At 40.4% G+C, this 19,648-nt stretch overlaps 1 protein-coding gene across 8 annotated transcripts in view; it reads left to right on the top strand.

The window, feature by feature from the left end:
• The first annotated feature begins 5,864 nt into the window (after window positions 1–5,864).
• tp53bp1 (tumor protein p53 binding protein, 1) overlaps window positions 5,865–19,648 on the top strand; it is a 36,738-nt gene continuing 22,954 nt past the window's right edge. For 3 of the 8 annotated variants that reach the window (XM_088334115.1, XM_088334114.1, XM_088334111.1), the window contains exons 1-10: window positions 9,928–10,332; window positions 15,643–15,727; window positions 15,817–15,910; window positions 15,987–16,039; window positions 16,114–16,242; window positions 17,768–17,816; window positions 17,922–18,061; window positions 18,182–18,293; window positions 18,375–18,469; window positions 18,551–18,735. In XM_088334115.1, coding sequence (XP_088190241.1) covers window positions 10,153–10,332; window positions 15,643–15,727; window positions 15,817–15,910; window positions 15,987–16,039; window positions 16,114–16,242; window positions 17,768–17,816; window positions 17,922–18,061; window positions 18,182–18,293; window positions 18,375–18,469; window positions 18,551–18,735 — 1,122 coding nt within the window. In that variant the 5' untranslated portion in view covers window positions 9,928–10,152. Of the gene's footprint in view, window positions 5,975–9,926; window positions 10,333–15,642; window positions 15,749–15,816; window positions 15,911–15,986; window positions 16,040–16,113; window positions 16,243–17,767; window positions 17,817–17,921; window positions 18,062–18,181; window positions 18,294–18,374; window positions 18,470–18,550; window positions 18,736–19,648 lie in introns of those variants that run through there. The other 5 variants (XM_088334112.1, XM_088334119.1, XM_088334116.1 and 2 more) reach the window with 5 other exon arrangements.

Below are 19,648 nucleotides of genomic sequence, written 5' to 3'. Positions count from 1 at the left end.
AAGTAAACATGTGATGGGATTTGGTTGAAGAAATGTTATTCTTCATCCCAATTTGCTAAAATAAAAACCGCTTACGAGCATAACAGGATATGATTATTTGCAGTGGCGGGCACAAGCATTTTGTTGGGCAAGTTCTTAGACCAAAGTAAAGGATGTTTTAGTTCTTATGTGCAATTCCTTATAAAGGGAATCTATTATTTATGCACAATCATTAAATGCAATCTGAGTGGTTTCTTGACTGACTGACCAACCGACTGACAAGACTGAATGATTGACTGTTTAGTTGCGTGACCATTCAACAGAGGGGGTTGATGTATTATTTAGTTAGTTGACCTAAGCTAACCCGCTAGGTTGCTGTGACTTCTCATCATCCAGTAACACCATTTGGTCACACGTTATCACATGAACGAGGCTAAGTTACGTCCCTCCACTTGGTTGGGCGGCCAAGACAGTATAAGATAAGGTACTGGTAAATACAGAACCGTCAGTCTCATCCGCCATTCAAGTAAAGTTATGCTAAAGCTCCTACTGAGAAGACTAAAACCACAGGCTGAAAACATCCTAGTCAAAGAACAGGTTTCAGGGGGGGAAGGAGTACCAGGGAAAATAATTTTATTCTGCGTATCCTTTGTGAGAAGTTTCAACACCAGGGAAACCTTTATCAGGTTTTTGTAGATTCCAAGAAGGCGTTTTACAGAGTATGACAAGCCGCTTTAAGGGCCACCATACGGAAGTACAACATGGGCAACTAGAAGGAAAAGAAACTAGTTCAGGCCATATAACAGCTGCATGCCAATGCCAACAGTGTAGTACTGATCAATGGTACTATTGGAGCGTGGTTTCAAACCAGTCGGTGGGAGACAAGGCTGCATTTTCCCTCCAATGTATTTAATATTTCCCTGGAAAGGATCATGTCCGAAGCTCTGGAGCAACATGAAGGTACAGTCAGCATTGGCGAACACAACTTCACTAACCTTTGTTTTGCTTATTACATTGCAGAATTGGCAGAGGAACAGGAACTCAAAGATCTGGTTGATCACCTGGACAAAGCATTAACCTAGTATGGGATGGAAATCATCACAATAAAAACAAAAGTAATTACCATCAATCCCCAAGGTATCACCAAAAACATTACGGTCAACCACCGAAAGCTTGAACCATTCACAAAATTTAAATATGTTTGAGCTATCGTGTCAGAACAAGGGTCAGAACCAGAAATCATGGCCAAAATAGCTTTAACCAAAGTCACACTTGCCAGAAAAACCCCATCTGGAAGGATAAGAACATAGCAGTAAAATCAAAGATTAGGCTCATGCAAGTGCTGGTTACTCCAATCTTCCTCTACGCTTGCAAGACATGGCCCCTTGCGGCAAAACTGCAAAAGAAAATCCAGGCCTTGGAGACGCGATGCAACAGGAAACTTGCATCAGCTACCTAACCCAAGTGACAAACAAAATGATGCGGAACATCGTCAGAGGGCACATTGGACCCTAGGAAGAACTGTTGGCAATTGTGAACAAAAACAGCAGTGGTATGGTCATGTCACAAGATCATCAGGACTGGATAATTCTCCAGGACGCAGTCCAGGGGGGAAGGAGGAGAGAAAAACCCATCTATGTCTTCTCTCCTTAGTTTAAATGTCTACTAAACTACAAACGTATCAATAGTCCAATCAGAAGCCGCATGCAGTATTTGTTGTGCCGTTTAAGAGCTCCGGCTTGATGTCTACTGGCTCCTCTGCACATCTTTGCTTTCAAAGAGTGACAAAAGGAATCTCCATGGCAACATTGCCAAGAGCGGACGCGGAACACTTTTCAATCTCCATGACAACTGTGTCTCAAGAAAGGATGCTCGATGCAGGAGGGACTAGGAAAACTTGCGAGTGTGGCCTTAGTGAAAAAGCTTTTTTAATTAGATGACGTGTTGTGTGACAATTTGATGACACCAGTGTCATTGGCAAAAGCAAAACAATGGATTTCAGATTTTATGTTGATAAGGTCCATGACACCTCTGAAACATGCCAAGTTGATAATGAGAATGATGAATGTGAAGAAGAGTGTTTCATTTCAGATTTAAAATGAAAAAACCCACAAAGACAAAATGCTGTATGTGGAGGCAGTGACTATTCAGTCTTAATTAGGTATTTTACATTTATACAACTGCAGTTAACAAACTGGGCTGGGAGGGAAAATATTACAAAAAGGGTCTATTTATAACATTGGCGCTAACAGTACCAGGCAATGCGATTTTACTGTATGTGAGTCTTTGTTCTCATTGCTATCAAAACATTGTTTCATCTTACCACAAATGAAACAAGACAAGAGAGCCTCCCTCATTATTAGCATCACTATTTTGGACTTTGTGGCCCATGTGAATAAGTTTGTCACGCGCCATTTTTTAAGCTGCTTTTATAATCAAGTCTAAATTGGTGTGGGTAAATGGACATATATGACCACTAGTTGTCTCTGACCTGACCTGAACCCCCGGAGAATCTGTGGGATAATGTGAAGAGGAAGTTGAGAGAGACCAGACCCAACACTGTGGATGAGCTTAAGGCCGCTATCGAAGGAACCTGGGCCTCCCTAACATCTCAGCAGTGTCAAAGACTGCCTCCATGCCACGCCGCACTGAACAGCCATTTCTGCAAAAGGATTTCGGACCAAATATTGAGTGTGTAACTGAACATAATTATTTAAAGGTTGCCTTTTTTTTTTATTTATTAAAAACTCATTTTTAAATTTGTTCAATGAAATATGCTAATTAATTGATATAGCCAGACCTGGAGTAGTAGTGGAACTGAGTAACCGTGTGCATAGGAGAGTACTTTGTTGGTTTGGACACATGGAGAGGATGGATGAGGAGCAAATGTTGAAGAGGATCTACAGAGCAGAAGTGAATTGAAGGAGACCAAGAGGAAAGCCGTGATTGATGTGGATGGGTGGTGTTATGAGTGCACTGCAGGAAAGAGGACTCAATATAGTGGAAGCTAAAGCTCTTGTTAGTAATAGGAATGAGTGGAGAGGTGTTGTAAAAGGATAGTGGGGTTTTTCAACACGTTTTAAGGGATGGGCAGGGCACCCGTATGATGCTGCTGTTGAACAGAAGAGTGTGTTGTTTCACCCGAGTGACATGGCCACTTTCTTGTGTCCCGTTTCATCTGGAGGGACGAAAGCATGACCAACTTGGGTGCTGAGGTGCTTAACTTGTTTGGGTGTTTGGGCATTTGGGTTGGCCATGGTCCAAACATTTTTGCGTGTGTTTTTCGCTACTTTTTCCATTTTTTAATTTTCTTTGTTTTTGTATGTGTTTGTCTTGCTGTCGGTCACCCCTCTCGAGGGATATGACCAGGGAAGGACGGAAGGACGGAAGGACGGAAGGAAGGAAGGAAGGAAGGAAGGAAGGAAGGAAGGAAGGAAGGAAGGAAGGAAGGAAGGAAGGAAGGAAGGAAGGAAGGAAGGAAGGAAGGAAGGAAGGAAGGAAGGAAGGAAGGAAGGAAGGAAGGAAGGAAGGAAGGTAGGTAGGTAGGTAGGTAGGTAGGTAGGTAGGTAGGTAGGTAGGTAGGTAGGTAGGTAGGTAGGTAGGTAGGTAGGTAGGTAGGTAGGTAGGTAGATAGGTAGATAGGTAGATAGGTAGATAGGTGGATGGATGGATGGATGGATGGATGGATGGATGGATGGATGGATGGATGGATGGATGGATGGGTTTAGCTAGATAGATAGATAGATAGATAGATAGATAGATAGATAGAGAGACAGACAGACAGACAGACAGACAGACAGACAGACAGACAGACAGACAGACAGACAGACAGACAGACAGACAGACAGACAGACAGACAGACAGACAGACACAGACAGACAGACAGACAGACAGACAGACAGACAGACAGACAGGCAGACAGATAGATAGATAGATAGATAGATAGATAGATAGATAGATAGATAGATAGATAGATAGATAGACAGATAGATAGATAGATAGATAGATAGATAGATAGATAGATAGATAGATAGATAGATAGATAGATAGATAGATAGATAGATAGATAGATAGATAGATAGATAGATAGATAGATAGATAGATAGATAGATTTGATTGAGGGATTTTTGTTTTATTCCTTACTATTTTTACCAAAATCGTCAATATTATAACCAAAAAAGGCTTGAATTAGACCAAAGCGGGGGGGAAAACCACACAAGAGAAAGACAAGTCCAAGGACAAAGAGAGGTTTTAGCTTCAGTCGCCTTACAATGGAAGGAAACTAACCAGTACTAGGAGTGTCGGACTCTCGGGTGGATTTTGGGTGAGTTTCCAGGATGACCCTAAAATGAAATATAGGTGATCTTCATTTAACCACTTGACACGCACCTCAAGAGAGCGTTCTCCATCCAGGCACCGGTGCTCTGGAATGCTCTTCCCCCTGAGATCCGATCTGCAACCTCAGTGGAAATGTTTAAATCTATGCTTAAAACTCACTTCTACTCCATAGCATATGAATAACATACTCTTCTCGTCGGCTGAAAAATAGTCTGTGTAATATAGTGTAATAATCTGTGAAGCCCTTTGAGACTCTTCGTGATTTAGGGCTATACAAATAAAAATGACTTGACTTGACTTGACTTGTGTGTAATGAATCTAAAATGATCAAGAGATCGCAGTTCGAATCCCGGCTCCTCCGTGTTACATGTCGAAGTGTTCTTGGGTAAGACACTGAACCCCTAATACCCCCAATATGCAGGTTAGCGCCATACATGGCTGCATGGCCGCTATTGGGAAATGTGAAGCACGCTGTAAAGTGCTTTGAGAATTCTTGACTTGAAAAGCGCTATAGAAATGCAGATCATTTCATTTTCATTTCATTTCATAAGATATATGAAACTTATGCATGAACTTTAGAGAAACATTTCATCCCCTGATGTTTCTGGTGACGAGATCTCATGATTCGCGTTGTCATGGCAATCGCGGTTGGGCACGGAACGTCTTCTTTCTTTGCCCCATTAATGATGAAGGGACTTTGTCATCTTTTTTAAAAAGGAAAACGGCTTTGAATTTTTCAACTGTCTGTACTTTTATCTGTGTTTTTACTCACTTCACTGCCCGTACATGGAATATGGGATGCTGCAAAACTGTGTCATACGGTAGACACAGGAAACAAAAGAGGTACAGAGTGTGTTGACAAAGGTCTGATCAAAGCCAGTAGTGATTTATCATTCTGAAACAGTTTCCAAAGGGTTGATATGTACTGATCATCAGTGTGTCAAAGCCTTTTGTTTAAAAAAAAACAAAAACAAAAACAAAAACAAAAACAAAAAAACAAAAAAAAAACAACGTATTTTTACGTTTTGACACTTCTGAAAACATCTTTATACGTAATGATACCGAATGAGTTAATTGAACATTAAAAAGTCAATTTCTCTCTGAATGTGAACATCTTCATTCGTCTCAGTATTACACCTAACCCAACTCATCAAGCCATACAAACTCAACACAGCCTTCCGGCGGTCGGAGAGATCACTTACTTTGCATTTCTTTAAAAAAAAAACATAACTTTTGATATAAATGACCTTGAGATTCGCTTGTTTTTTTTACATACTGTACTCTGAAATTTGTAGCGGGCCTCATTAAATCACCCAACAGGCTGGATCAGCCACACGGGCTGTATGTTTGAAATACCTGCCATAGTCAGTCCTGTTGTGAGTAAATAGGTGCAGCATTGTGTTTGTAAGATGTATTATCGCTTAATAAGGGGGAATGCAATGATTAACAATTGTAATTGCAATCAGTAAATTTTAATTTATTTATTTGAATCGAAATATGTATTTCACATGATCGTGTAAAATCACATGTACGTACACTGGCAGTTGCGTTCTCGAGCGGCTAGAAGTGACTGAGTGATGGAGGACGTGTATTTTTCCACGGAGTGCAACCACACCGACACAAGCACACAAGAGGAACATTTCAATTGTCTTTGAAGGTAACGTACAATTGTTTCTTATTTTCTGCTTGATCTATTCTAAGTATGGTTTGAACGATGGAAGTGTTTCTCCCGAAATTCAAAGCACGCGTGCATGTTTATGTTTGCAGTGGTAGGGGGCGAATATGAAACATTTTGGGTAATGGCTGGGCAGTTGTTTTCAAACGTATTTAACATTTCGTAGATGCGAGGTGACTTTGAACCTAATGTTAACGTGCTGCAGTCGTAGTCCAGTGCTTCTCACTTATATTCGGTCACGCCCCCCCCCCCTGGAAGAAGAAATCCTCCATGCGACCCCCCCTTAACCGACTATATTTTGTCTACAAAATGGTTTTAAGCACTTTTTTTGCATAACGTTGTGTCCTTATTAAAGAATAAGAGAATACAAAAATATATATGAACCAAATTGCAACAAACAATAGCTTAATTACCCGTGACAAAAAAAGAATTAAAGTGCATCTGAAATTAAGAAATAAAATAAAAATCCTTAAATTAAAAATCATTTCAACTGACCTACTCAAACCATGTGATACTGAAAAATGAAAAAATTACATAAAATCGCAAAATAATGCATTCAAACTGATCACTGGTATTAATTCAAGAGCATAACATAAAAAATACAAAACAAAAATAGATAACATAAATAGTACTGTTTTATATTTAAAGATGATATGAATGAATAAGCACATTTTTCTATACTAATGATTGTTGGCACTAAGGAAGTAGTTTTGTGGTTGGCATGAATGAGCACAAAATCATAATATAACTAGTCTTACATGAAATCGAGGGAAAGGCACCCCAATTACATTTGCCCTATGCCTCAGCGCTTCAGGAAAGAACATTATTTAACCATTTGTGGGCTGCTTTGATCGATCGATCCTTATTTTAATTTTTTTTTTTGATTACATAACATCGGTGGGGACAAGACAACCATTCCTCAATATTCGTAGTAACGCGTCACCTCTGTTCATGCCAAATCTTCGCACTTTTTTCAACACGCTATAAAAACCTACCAACGTGATTAGAGTGTAATGTCTTTCAAGTGATAGCTTAATTTTTTTGGCTTCATGCTGTCCGCTGCCAAAGATTTAACGAGGCAAACACGGCTGTCTCTGCTACTCTCCCGCTGTGGAGCTACTGTGGTTGCAGGGAAACTAAGCACTACATGACCTTTGTCAAACTTCCCCTTCCTAGTTTTTTGGAGGGGACATATGTTTGTCTCTTGATACCGTCTCTCTTCACCTGTCTCCTCATCTGTGGTGAATATTTTTTACCCAGTTACTTGAGGGTCTAATCCACTTTGTGTCTACACTATGACTATGTACAGACGTTTCCCTACTTACGACCATTCGACTTACGCAAAACGGTAGATACGAACGTTTTTTTCGGGATGTCGAAAAATATCCGGACATTACTATATGTTAGATTTTGTATTGTGCGCACATTTTTCCGAGTAGAGGACAGTGCTGTCGTGCTTCTTTCCGCCGTGTGGTTCTGTGAGAGGTCGCCCAGCATCCACCCCGAAGAATAAATCCAGCTTCTACTTCCTAGTTCGTGTGTCATGTAAACACACTGCACTGTATCTCGAGCATGCTAAGAACTTTGACATTTTTACTGTTTAATATCTCGCGCATCCATTCGATATGGTTAGAATAAAGTGTAAAGAGGAGGAGAGTCGTTTCTTTTGAAACAAAAGTGAAATGAGAAAGCTTGATGCGGTTGAGAAAATGATTGGGTCGCTTTTATTGTCCTCCTTTTACCAAGGAGTGGAAGTCGCCTCACTCTGCCAAAAGTAAGTTAAACTTAACTTAATTTATCTTTATAGTCATGTTTATTTGTGACGCCCTTAATCACAAGGAGTCTCAAAGGGCTTCAGACCACAGAATGTCAACGCCTAATGTGAAGCTTTGTTTTTCAGTACTATGCGTTATCATTCAGCCTGCTTTGTAATGTTATAGAGCACATTATTTTATTAAATGTTTATTTTTTAATACAAAACAATACAGGTTACTTATACAAGCCTTAAACATACTTATGTGAACCATAAACGTACAAAATATAGCACTGAAGCAACATACGAACAAATTCAACCTACAAAAAAATTGTTCGTCTGTAGAGGCGGAATGTAAACAAAGCAGCCTGCCAATGAGAGGGCCACTGCCCCCCTAGTGCAGTAGAGGTGCAATTGCACTTTCCCTCTGCCTAAGTATAAGAAAATGTTCCAAGAGGAACAACGCGCCCCAACTATTTGAGAACCGCTGTCATTGACTAATGCATACCTGTCAAGTTATAAGTTTTCCCTGTATTTTATAGTTTTTTTGACCATTTCAAATTGGTTACGACATATACAAAAATTGTTTGGGGAATGAAATAAAATAAAAAATACTGCTACGTATAGACCCTTTTCCAGCCTATGTCATCACTAGATCAGCACAGGAAGTGTGCTGGTCGATTGGTGGTTTAAAATTGTCCCTAATTATGAGTGAGATTGTGAACCGTCGTCTTTCTTGTGTGCCCCCCCTGCTCACTGCCTCAAGATGTTGGCTGCGGCTGCATCGGCTCGCTACAACGGGTCAGGTGTAATCGACATTTCGTTCTGTGTACATTGTTACACAGAATGACAATACAAGGAAATTATTATTATTATTATTATAATAACTGGGATGGGCGCCAGCACCCTCGCAATATAGTACAAGTATAAAATAATAAAATACTTCTGCTACAACAATTGTTACAGAGCAAACATTAAGAGAGTCAAACCAAAAATATCAGCAATGATATCAACAAACCCTTTCGGCTGGTTGCCATAGTGACAACAGATTTTCAGGAACAGTAACATGTAAACTTTTTGGTTGCAGCTTGTTGAGAACTTGTGCTTCCCATTTGCCTCTATGATATAGTGTTCCTACGCATTTTTCATGGCCAAATTCAAGCACTTTTCAAGGACTTTCAAAGTCAATTTTCCAATTTCTCCATTACTATTAAGAGAAGAATTCTGGTGTGAAGCATGTAATATATATCTGTAATATGATTTTTAATCTTGTGTGTGCATTTATCAAGACATGAGATTTTTAGATCTTGAGTTAATCATAAACATATTTGCCGATCTGAACAACACGTGTGTAAATATATTTTACACAAATTTCTCCCTATGTAGGTGTTGGGTAAAATGACATTATTAAGTAGCTGACATTTTCAGTTCTTCCCATTACAATTTACCACTGGGGAACTGTACCTTCAATTTTTCCATGGCCCTTAATAAATGTCCATAATTGATCTGTAATCCTTGCACTAATTTACATTTCATAGTGCCCTGTTTAGGTGTAGCACACATCTGTCCTCTTGGCTGCAACCCGTACCGGGCGATACCGCATCATACGATGATGCTGTACAAACTAATGCCAGCTGCCGTTAATCAAGGAAGAAAAAGAAATTTAATGGCAAAGTGAAGCCACCAAAGAGCACTGTCGGTGTCATTTTTAAGGAGACACTTGTTGAGAAACATGGCAACAAATTCAAGCATTTACAAGCACTTCACCCAAAATTCAAACACTTTTCAATCCTTGAAAAAAAAACATTAGAGCGTAAGCAAATTCAAGGATATCAAGCACCCGTTCGAACCCTGCATGTTGAGCTTTTGATAAGGGATGTGCGCCTAGATTTGGCCCTCTCTCCTGCCTGTTGGGAAGGATGCAACTTGAGGCCAGGTAGTAAGAGGTGCTAAAAGTGTGCCTGACAGTCACATAAACAGGCATAATCATAAACAATGTCTGAGAGAGGACTGCGCTCTACATATAGAAGTAGAGTTTTAAGGACATTGGTGGAGGGGTGAATTATCGATCACTGGACAATAATGTCGATCCGATCCAATCCCTTGCTCTAGTATCGACAATATCGATATCTGGTTCGGTCTGCCAACCACTACTTCCAAGATGAAGCTTACAGAGCCGTTTCGCTCGCGAACGACACACACCGGGTGAACAGGGGTGTGTATGCGCGCTAATATATCAGACAATGGTCGTCAAAATGAATACAAGGCGAATAACTTCAACAAATGAGTGAAACGGTCGGCTCGTTTCGCTGAAGCACAATGCCTGGCAACACTGCAAAGTAACAAGCGACGTATCTTTGACACATGGTTCTTTGTGTCGTCAGTTTGGTTGCCACTCATCGACCTCATGGATCCCGACGGAAGCGAAATGGACTCCAGCTTGCCTCAGCCGGAGAACCCTTGCCTCATCGTGGAGGATTCCCAGCCGGATAGCGTCGCCTTGGAAGACGACCCCGAGAGCAGTTACCGGGCCGTACTAGCCCGGCGCCTTTCCAACCTGCAACCGAGCGCCCACAGCCCCGTACTGGTAAGTAGCTTCGCGGTAGGAAACATGTCGCGACATTACGCCGGTCATCACAGCCGTTAAACAGACAGCGAATTAAGCCGGGCTCTTTTATTTACAGTGACGCTAAAGCAACATGGAAAGTCACGTTTGAGCCTTTAGGCCGCAAGGAAGCTTTCGTCTGTCGTGGTGCTTTTTACAAACGCGTTTTGAACCTTCCTGGGAGCATAACAATAGGTACCCCTGTGCCATCATATATCCGGACAGCGTGAAGAACTATGCTTCGTTTCTAAAGAAAGTCATGGTAATGTTATTTACATTGCTCCACAACAACTCTATGATCTTGTTTTATAAAACGGTTGTTTTTTTATCAATACGAATAAACGTTCAAGTTAAACGTATACTCAATTATAAACCATGCAAAATATGAGAATATAGTACTTATTTTGCATACAATCTAAATGCCATCAGTTTATTCCAGTGTTTTTTCCGAGGGCATTTTCTAGACCGCTTGTCTCGTCTTTGACTTCCTGAACTGTGACGTCACCGGCTCCTTTGCAGACCAGTCACCATATTGATCTACGCCAGTTATCTTCCAAGTCCAGCCTGGGGGGCAGTTACGGCCTGCAATCAAATTTTTACTGACTCACGGCCTCTGTTATAGAACTCATGTCATTATCTCATTAGCTGCACCGCTTATCCTCAGTAGGGTCGTGGGGGTGCTGGAGCCCAACCCAGCAATCATCGGGCAGGGGACATCCTGAACTGGTTGCCAGCCAATTGCAGGGTACTCAGGAACAGACAACTCACTCGCTCATTCACACCTAGGGACAATTTGGACCGGCCAATCCACCTGAAATGCATGTCTTTGGAATGTGGGAGGAAACCGGAGTGCCCGGAGGAAACCCACACAAGCACGGGGAGAACATACAAACTCCGCACAGTAAGTCCGGTAGCTGGATTTGAACCCACACAGGAGGTTTCCAAGACCTTAGAACTGTGCCGCACATACGCTCACCACTGCGCCGCCGTGATAAACATTTGCAGGAGCTTTTTGCAGATGTTGAAGTATAATAAAAATTTCACCAATGTAGCCCACTCCATTTCCGAAATGGCGACTGGAAATGGAAAAAAAAAGGAAAGTTGCTTCTAGGAGTAAAATTTTCACTGGAATTTGCCAAGAGACTATGGCCCCTTACAAAGAATATAATATAAAGAGGCACTGCCAGACGAAACATGCTCACTGCAAAAAGCTAACTGGAATCAAGCACTGTAAAAAGAGGAATCAACTGGAAGCTGTTTTGGTGGCAGATTAACGCTTTTTTTACGAGACCCTGCGAGTCAAATGAAGATGCTACAGTAGCAAGCTACAAAGGCGAGCTAGGAGGTCGCGCACTGATCACCAAACCCTGCAAACCTTTCACGAAGGGTGAATTCATTAGAGACTCTGCAAAGGGTGCCAGGCTGAATAGTCGGCCCTCACAAATTTTTAGCATACCAAATCTGGGCCGCTTTCTGAAAAAGTTGGACATCCCTGGTCTATGTGTTAGACTTTGTTCACACAGCAGGTAATTTTCGAATATATTTGCACCAACACCACCTGTATTTTATCTGTTTAAGTCCGTCTGAATGTCAAATATAATTTTTTTCAAAACCAGACCTAGGCCACTTTCATGTATGTGGTCATAAATCTGTTCCATATCTGATTTGTTTTTAATGCAACTGTTGTGTGAACGGTCAAGATCCATTCATGCGACCTGCACGCATTTAAAAAGGCGACATACTTCACTATTCTGCGTTCACCTTGGCGGGTAGAAATGGTGAAATCAACAACTATGGCGGACCAAAACACGGAGAGCATTCAATTGAGGGAAGGCGAGGTTATGGATTCAATTATTCTGCCTCTGCTAGCACAATAACTTTAAAATTGCTAAATATCATCTGCCGTTAACATCCATGAGTACTTCTGCAACAATGAGCACATTGCGTGTGATGTCACGTGTCCTCTTCTGTGCATGCGGTTAACTTGTGGCATTCACAGAGGAGATCACATACAAGTCACCTTTAGTTGGAAATTTTAACCATCTCACAAAAACATTGGATTTCACCCAATATTGCAATTGACCATTAAGTTCTGCAGTGTGAACCTAACCTTATTCGAAGAGGTTACAATTTTTTTAGGGAAAGCTTTAGTATTTTTTTGTGCAGAATGCCTAAGCGTTGTTTCGCAGGTAGATGCAGTAATGGTACAACAAAGTGTGAGGAACAACATAAAGCGGCTACAGTGACACCCAGCTAGAGTTTTTTTGAATGCCCTTTAATGGTATTCAAAAAGACAATTTCCCTTTTTCATCTGGACCCTGAACGTGTAGTGTTCCTTCCCACAGTTATAAAGATATGTTGCAAAACATTCCACCGGCCGGGGGATTCGAGAAATTAGTCTCAATGTTGAATAATTTGGCTCATATCCTCTAGAGCAGAGGTGTCAAACTCGTTTTAACACGGGGGCCACACGATAGAACAACATTCTGTTGGGGGCCGGACTAGTAGATTAAAGAGAAAGAAAAAGAGAGATAAAAAAATAAGAGAAAGAGGGAGGGAAAAGAAGAGAGGGCGGGACAAAGAAAAACAGAGAGAGGGAGAGAGCATGAGAAACAAAAAATAAAAAGTCGTGAGACAGGGGGAAAAGAAAGGGAGAGGAAGAAAGAAATCCAAAGTGAAATAGAAAGACAGAAGGAGAGAAAAGAGAAAATAAAGCGTGATGGGTTTGAAGAGAGAAAGAGAAAAGAGAGAAAAGGAAAAAAGGAAGTTAGAGCAAAAGAGGTTTAAAGACAAAGAGAGAGAAAGACACAAAGAGCAACAAAGGAAGAGAAAAAGAGAGACACAGACAGTGACAGAGACAGAGTGGGAGAAAAGGGTGGAAAAGAGAGAGAGAGGAAGAGGGAGAGAGAGAGAGAGAGAAATACAAGTGCAATGTCTTTGTGAGAGGCACCTGGCTTTGGCAACCTCAAGTGGACATATTTCAACCTGCAGCTTGTTTTTCTCTTGCGCTTCTCTAAGTGTTGTCTCGCGGGCCTGATCTGGCCCGCGGGCCGCCTGTTTGACACCTGTGCTCTAGAGCTATGACATCATAGAATGAACATACCACAACCAACATGGCGACTCCTGTTAACAGAACATATAAAGCCGAAACAGACGGCGATTGTATCCAATCTGGGCTGCACATTCACCAGCGCCTTAGGCCCTGGTGAGAAGGTCGTTCATTAACTGTCACTGCCGCGGGGGCAGCGCACACTATGATGAAAGATCTCTAAGGGGAGACAATTATGTAAGCAAAGGCAGGCTCAACATTGGACCAAGCCCGTATCAGCAGCATCCTGAGGATGGCCATCGACTGTTGCAGTATTAAGGACTCTTAGACCAAGAAGGCTGTCAACCATTACCCTTAATGGCTCTCACTCCCAGCCAACAGACTGCAGCATCCGAGGGTAGTCTGTTCACAGAGTGCCGGATATACTAATACCAGCGTGGTCAGCATTGAAGCAACTTGGGCAGCTATTCGTCTGGATGGCATCGGCTATAAAAAGGGAGCCACTGTTGACGCTGGAAAGTTAAGTGTCCATTCCAAAAGACTGGCAGAACTAGGGCTGCACGACTAACCGAAATCTAGATAGACATTACGATGTAACAGAGAGATTGTGTTATCGTATGGCACCTCGGTTTTTTCAAGGAGTTATAGACAGCAACGCTAACAGAGCTCCCCAGAAGAGGGCACTGTTTACTTAAGTTTTACCCCTTAACATTCTTCTGAAATTCACATAAAGTCTTAATCCAAGACAAACTCAAAGTAAATTGAATGCTTTTGTTGAACCTTTTGGAGAATCTGGACGATTTTGGTCTCTTTGGAAAGGAAACATTCTCAAGTTTTGTCCCCTACTGAAATACTCACTGCAAATGCTACTAACATTTTGTAATCTGAGTTAGAACACACACAGATAGTAAGTTTTCATTCTGGCCTGATTTTTTTTTTCTTTCTGCAATCACACGCAAGATGAGTGTAGCATAGGCATTTTAGCTGTAAAACAGCTAGGACAATCCAATGAAACTTTACCTCGTCCCAGGTCAAAGGTGATCACCATTTGAAAAACTAAACATGAGTATTTTATACATTTTCTAAGGGTATCTCTAAGCGTGACTGGTGACATCCTACAGACATGTATTTGCTTCTCAAAAGTCTGATGGCACTGTCACTTGTATTTACCCCTTGACTGCAGTAGGATAAAAAATGAGGGTTGTAATTTTTCAAAATCTTACAAAATAAAAAACGGGTGTCATATTTTCATATTCCAGGTATTCCTCATAAAACGTGTTTATGACATGACGCCTTAAGTATTTTTATTTTTTTGCCACTAAATACCGACTCCACTCGTGGAAGAATGTATGTACTGGTAGCTCATGCATCTAAGGGTTAATTACTTACAAAAAATAACAAAACTAGCACAGAAAATGGACCTTTCTTTTAAAATAAAAAATCACATCAAAATTGCAATAAGGGTCCGAAAAATCTCAATTAAGTTTTTCCTAAAAATCGTGCAGCCCAGGCAGGACCCATTTGGCATAAGTTGCCCGAAGTGGGCGCCAACGCGGACGCCACTTGCCGAGATAAGATAACATGGATGACCCTGCACAACAGTGCACAATACGCAGAGCTAAAGGAAAGTTGTCCCCCTGCGAAACTCCGCGTCGTAAGCTGGGGGTCAAAACGCAGAAGCACCTGCCACTATTAACACCTTAAGCACAGTTCGTCAACCTTTTTTAGGCTGAAAGCTACTTTTTATCACTAATGGCGCAAAGGTCACTCAGTTTTATATGCATTTTAAAAATGACTTATGTAATTACTATCTTGTTGCTATGTTATTACCAGATAAATTATTGGAACAAATCATTTTACTAGAAAATCACAATGCCCGAGCACTTGTGACCTATTTTAAAACAAGTCTGCAGGCACCACAGCACCCTGTTGCCTGCACCACGTCGGAGTCCTGATCTAGGCAAATTGAGACAATTGAGCAGCAAATGGGATGCTAACTAGGTGTAGAGTAAGCAACAAAAAGCAAAAGCCCGGTTGTATCACAGGGCCAATTGCAGATCCAAAAACGGCAAGGAGCCAAAGCGGGAAAAAAAAACGGTAAATAATGTCACTTACGGGGGCCAAAGGTGACTATTTTGGTATGCATTTCTGGAACTGCACATGGAACAGGGGAATATTCACTAGTTCTAGAATCACCTCGTGCTGTTGGGAGGGTTGAAGGATTAAGTAGCCTCTCTTTTCAGGAGCTGATTTCGTCACCACCAGGAAGTAGAAGTTCTCATACTGATAGCCAGTCGGAGAACTGCAGTAACAGCCAGGCTGGTGCTGGTCAGTTTTCTCCCTACCAATGTAAGCATTCAACTTAATTTTATGCAACAGCCCAACTGAAACACCTCTCCTGTTATATTTTTTTCTAGGAATTATTGCTTTGCCCAACCACAGTTCAGAATTCCAAGAAGAGTGTGAAGAAGAGAGCCAAGTTCTCAACATTAACCCTCCAGTCAAACCCAAGTACCCTTTGGCGATTGTTCTTGAAGATTGTTCATGATGAGTAAGATTTAATAAAATTCTCATCTCAATATTTCAGGAATAATTTGCCAATGGATTCTGATACCCCCACACCCTGTGATCAGTCTGAACGTAGGTGCTTTTGTCGAATCTATCGGAAAGCATATAACGTAAAACGAGTACGTGTAAAGATTGTTGTTTTTCAGATGGAAACTCGCAGTTTGGTTTCCTTGCACTTTCTCAGAGTCAGGATTTTATTGTTGATGAAGTCAATGGCCAGACGGGAGATGAGTGTGACAAGCCTCGAGTGGGAAGTGACACACTCTCCAAATCAGGTAAAAAAAGTTTAACACTTAAAGACAATGCTAAAAATGTTTCTTTCAATGTCTTCGATCTAAAATGGGTTTGTCCTGGAAGCCCGCAGTCCTGCTCGTTTTGGAGGGTTTTTTTTTCCTTGGGAAGCTTGACGACGCTTTTTCGCTGACCGAATCGCTTGTGCCCCAAAAACACGTTCCTTGTGGAAATATTTGCCCACCTCTGAATTTTAAGTATTAAATAACGTATTAAACAAATAATTTGAAATATCCTGTCTTCCAGAATATATAAAAAGAAACAAAAAACATTGGAACTCAAGCTAACACATTCAATGACTTATTTATCAATGTAGGATCAGAAATTCTTGATGCACAAATAGGGCAGCCATAGGGAATACAACCAACGTTCCACTCTTAACTTTTTTTTTCAATTGTGAGGATTGGAATAGAGTTTAAGTATGAATAAATAAAATCAACTGATTGGAACAGCCTTGCCATGACAATATTTTGGCAACCATTCAAAAACATTGTCACTACTTGAACACATTTGAAGCCTAGATACTCCACCGGATTTTTTTCCTAACCTCATGAATATTGCTCAAGACATCCCAAAATATAAAAGTGGAAATAGTCACCAGTACACCATCGGTCAATAACGGTACTTCTTCAATTGTCAAAACCTTTGGAGAAGCTACTTGTAACAATCTTGATTGGCTTGGTATAAGTAGCATACATTACTAATATTTCAGTTTGGCTTACGGGAATGACTGGGTATTAATTGCCCTTGTAGGAGACATAACAAACAAAATCAATAATGAATTGTATTCCGTCTGTATTTTTATAGTTTAAAGACTAGCTTTCAACACAAAAATTCCCAAAATGTAACCAAACTGGAATCTGAGGAATGGCTCATCTATCGTTTCAATCACATTTTAATAAATGTCAATTTATGCAGTTGGGTGAAAGGAATTCAAGATTCATTTGCATTGACTATGGAGTCAGCTAAGTCTCTGTGTTGGATGGTCAATGGAAACAGGATGCTTCAGAGTTCAAGTTTGAGTTTTTAGTTTTAATACATTTACAAAAATCCCCCTAAAACGTTTTTCATCTTGTCAAGGGTGCTGTGTTTTCAATCTGGGGGAAAACAATTATTTGGATAAATTTTGAAATAATGCTGTAACACAACATGTAAAAAGGGGGAAGCTTTCTGGATGTACTGTATAGTAAATTGTTTTGTTATCTAGCAGGCCTGAAAATAAAACATTACATTAGTATGGTATGTGCTAATACCATTATTTTCTGCTTTCTATTTTTGATTTATTGATTTTTGACTGTAGAATGTTGGTAAAAATGAGGGATTTAATTGTAAAAGATTGTTAAGGGTTTGCAAAAGATGGGGATCGTCAAGCTCTTGCTCTTTGCCTTCTGCTTTTGGGAACATAGCATTGTACTAATTGACTGGGGTTTTTTTTTGTTGTGATTGTATATTGTGAGCTTGGTTTGCCAATTTGGTTCTTCCATCTTAGAGTGCCCCCATTTCTTTCAGAGCCAACCATCACTCTGACATCAAAGGATCTGGTCTGCAAAGTTGTCAGGTATGAGTTTTTGTCTTTTTTTCTTTTTCTTTTTTTCTAAATCGATGTATCTAAAACACATTTGCCACATTTCATCTTTTTTGTAATCTCAATAATTGAGATTAGTTCCAGCAGCCAGTTGTGTCAAAAACTGAATGTTAAGCTGGTACTGCACTCACCGCAACTCAAAGACTCTGGTGAGCCAGAAGAGAAGGATAATGAAGCAATGTCGTCACAGCAGGATATGTTTGATGCTGACAAGATGGGTATGTATGTTCTCGTTCGACACACATGGAGAAATGAGCAAATCCTTTGAACATTCAGCTACCCATATTTATCATAGTCAATCAACAACTCATGTTTCCTACTGTACAATTGTGTTGCAGTAGACGTTAAAACGTCTGAGCCAGAGCAGCAAATTAACTCCGCCTCAACACCAGCTCAAGCCCTTTTGCATCTTTCTCGACCGGAAACACTGGCGCAGCAGAACCTATCCCAGTAGGTCACATAATGATCACATAAAAATACTGCAAACCCCCAACACAGTGAGAAATGGCAATATCTTTCCCCTCCCCCTAGGAGCTCTGTTGATTTTGTTGACCGAACCCCAGAAAACATCCCCCAGGCACCTTTGATTATTCCAAACTCACCATCTGCAGCAGATAGCGAAAGTGGTATTTTACCATTCTAATGAGGATAAAAAAAGAAAAACAAGCCCAGGCTCTTTTGAGACAAGCAAGCTTTTGTCATTACAGATGCTGATGAGCCCATGGATACATACCCTCCTGCAGAGGAGAGACCTCTAAAGACAGATGTTCCGATGAAAACGGAGGTTGCCTCAAAACTCCAACCGTCCGCTTCAACTCCTGTGTCTGAGAGTTCTGCTAAGTTTGTGTTAGAGCAGTCACTCTCCATACCCTCTCTACCAGAATTCTCGCACGTATGTACTACATTTTGGATCTTTTATCTAAACTTGATGCCGATCTGATCTATGTGATTGGTCATGTACACTATTCCTAATCATTATCCAACTTATTGGCATAATATGTCAGAATGATTTTAACCTTACTGTTTCGTGTCAGTATCAGGCGCCCTTTAATCCAAAAGCCTTTTATGCATATGCATTACATAAACAAGTTATTCATAAGGCAAGTGCCGGTTGATTTTAAGCCTAGGCATCAATACAAATACACCTGACTTTTGATATTCTTATTGAATAAGATATTTTTAAGAATGTCACGATTACACTTTCGTTCACACCCTATTCTGAGTCTTTGTTTTTAAGTATTTTTTCATACACAGTCTCAAACCAATATCTCTGCAATGCATGAGGGGGCATTTTTCCCTTTTCTCAACTCAATTTATAAATATACATACAAACATGTATTTATGTACATTATGAAATAAGATGTTTCATATTTCTATATTAAATGTTGTCACATTGGTTTTCAAACTCCTAAAATAACTCAGAAATCTACTTTATATCCCTTTTTTTCAAGTACTAATTTGAGGGCCATTAAAGAACTATAGATCAATTTTGAGCGACATAGATTTTTTTATTTTTTTTGGGCATTTTTGTCCGTCATTTTGCTTTTATCATGAAACTCTGGATTTGTAGAAAAATCAAGTTAATTCAAGATGAATTTAATTTGTAAGAACAGGAAATATAGGAGAATGTTGGCTTCAACATTAATCTGTCCTGAGGTAGGGGTTGTAAAATAAAAGGATCCTATTCCGGGAAAAAAACCCATGGTAATTAGTCTGTAGGAGACAGCTGATTAATCACATCCTTATTCCGAAGAAGAATCGTCAATTTATTCCCTTAGCCAAGGTAAAAATGCGGCTTTGTTTCC

Source organism: Urocampus carinirostris, chromosome 4 (assembly GCF_059441175.1).
Source record: "Urocampus carinirostris isolate Australia breed hairy pipefish chromosome 4, RoL_Ucar_1.0, whole genome shotgun sequence".
NCBI lineage: Eukaryota > Metazoa > Chordata > Actinopteri > Syngnathiformes > Syngnathidae > Urocampus > Urocampus carinirostris.
This window is presented reverse-complemented; position numbering and strand designations above follow the sequence as displayed.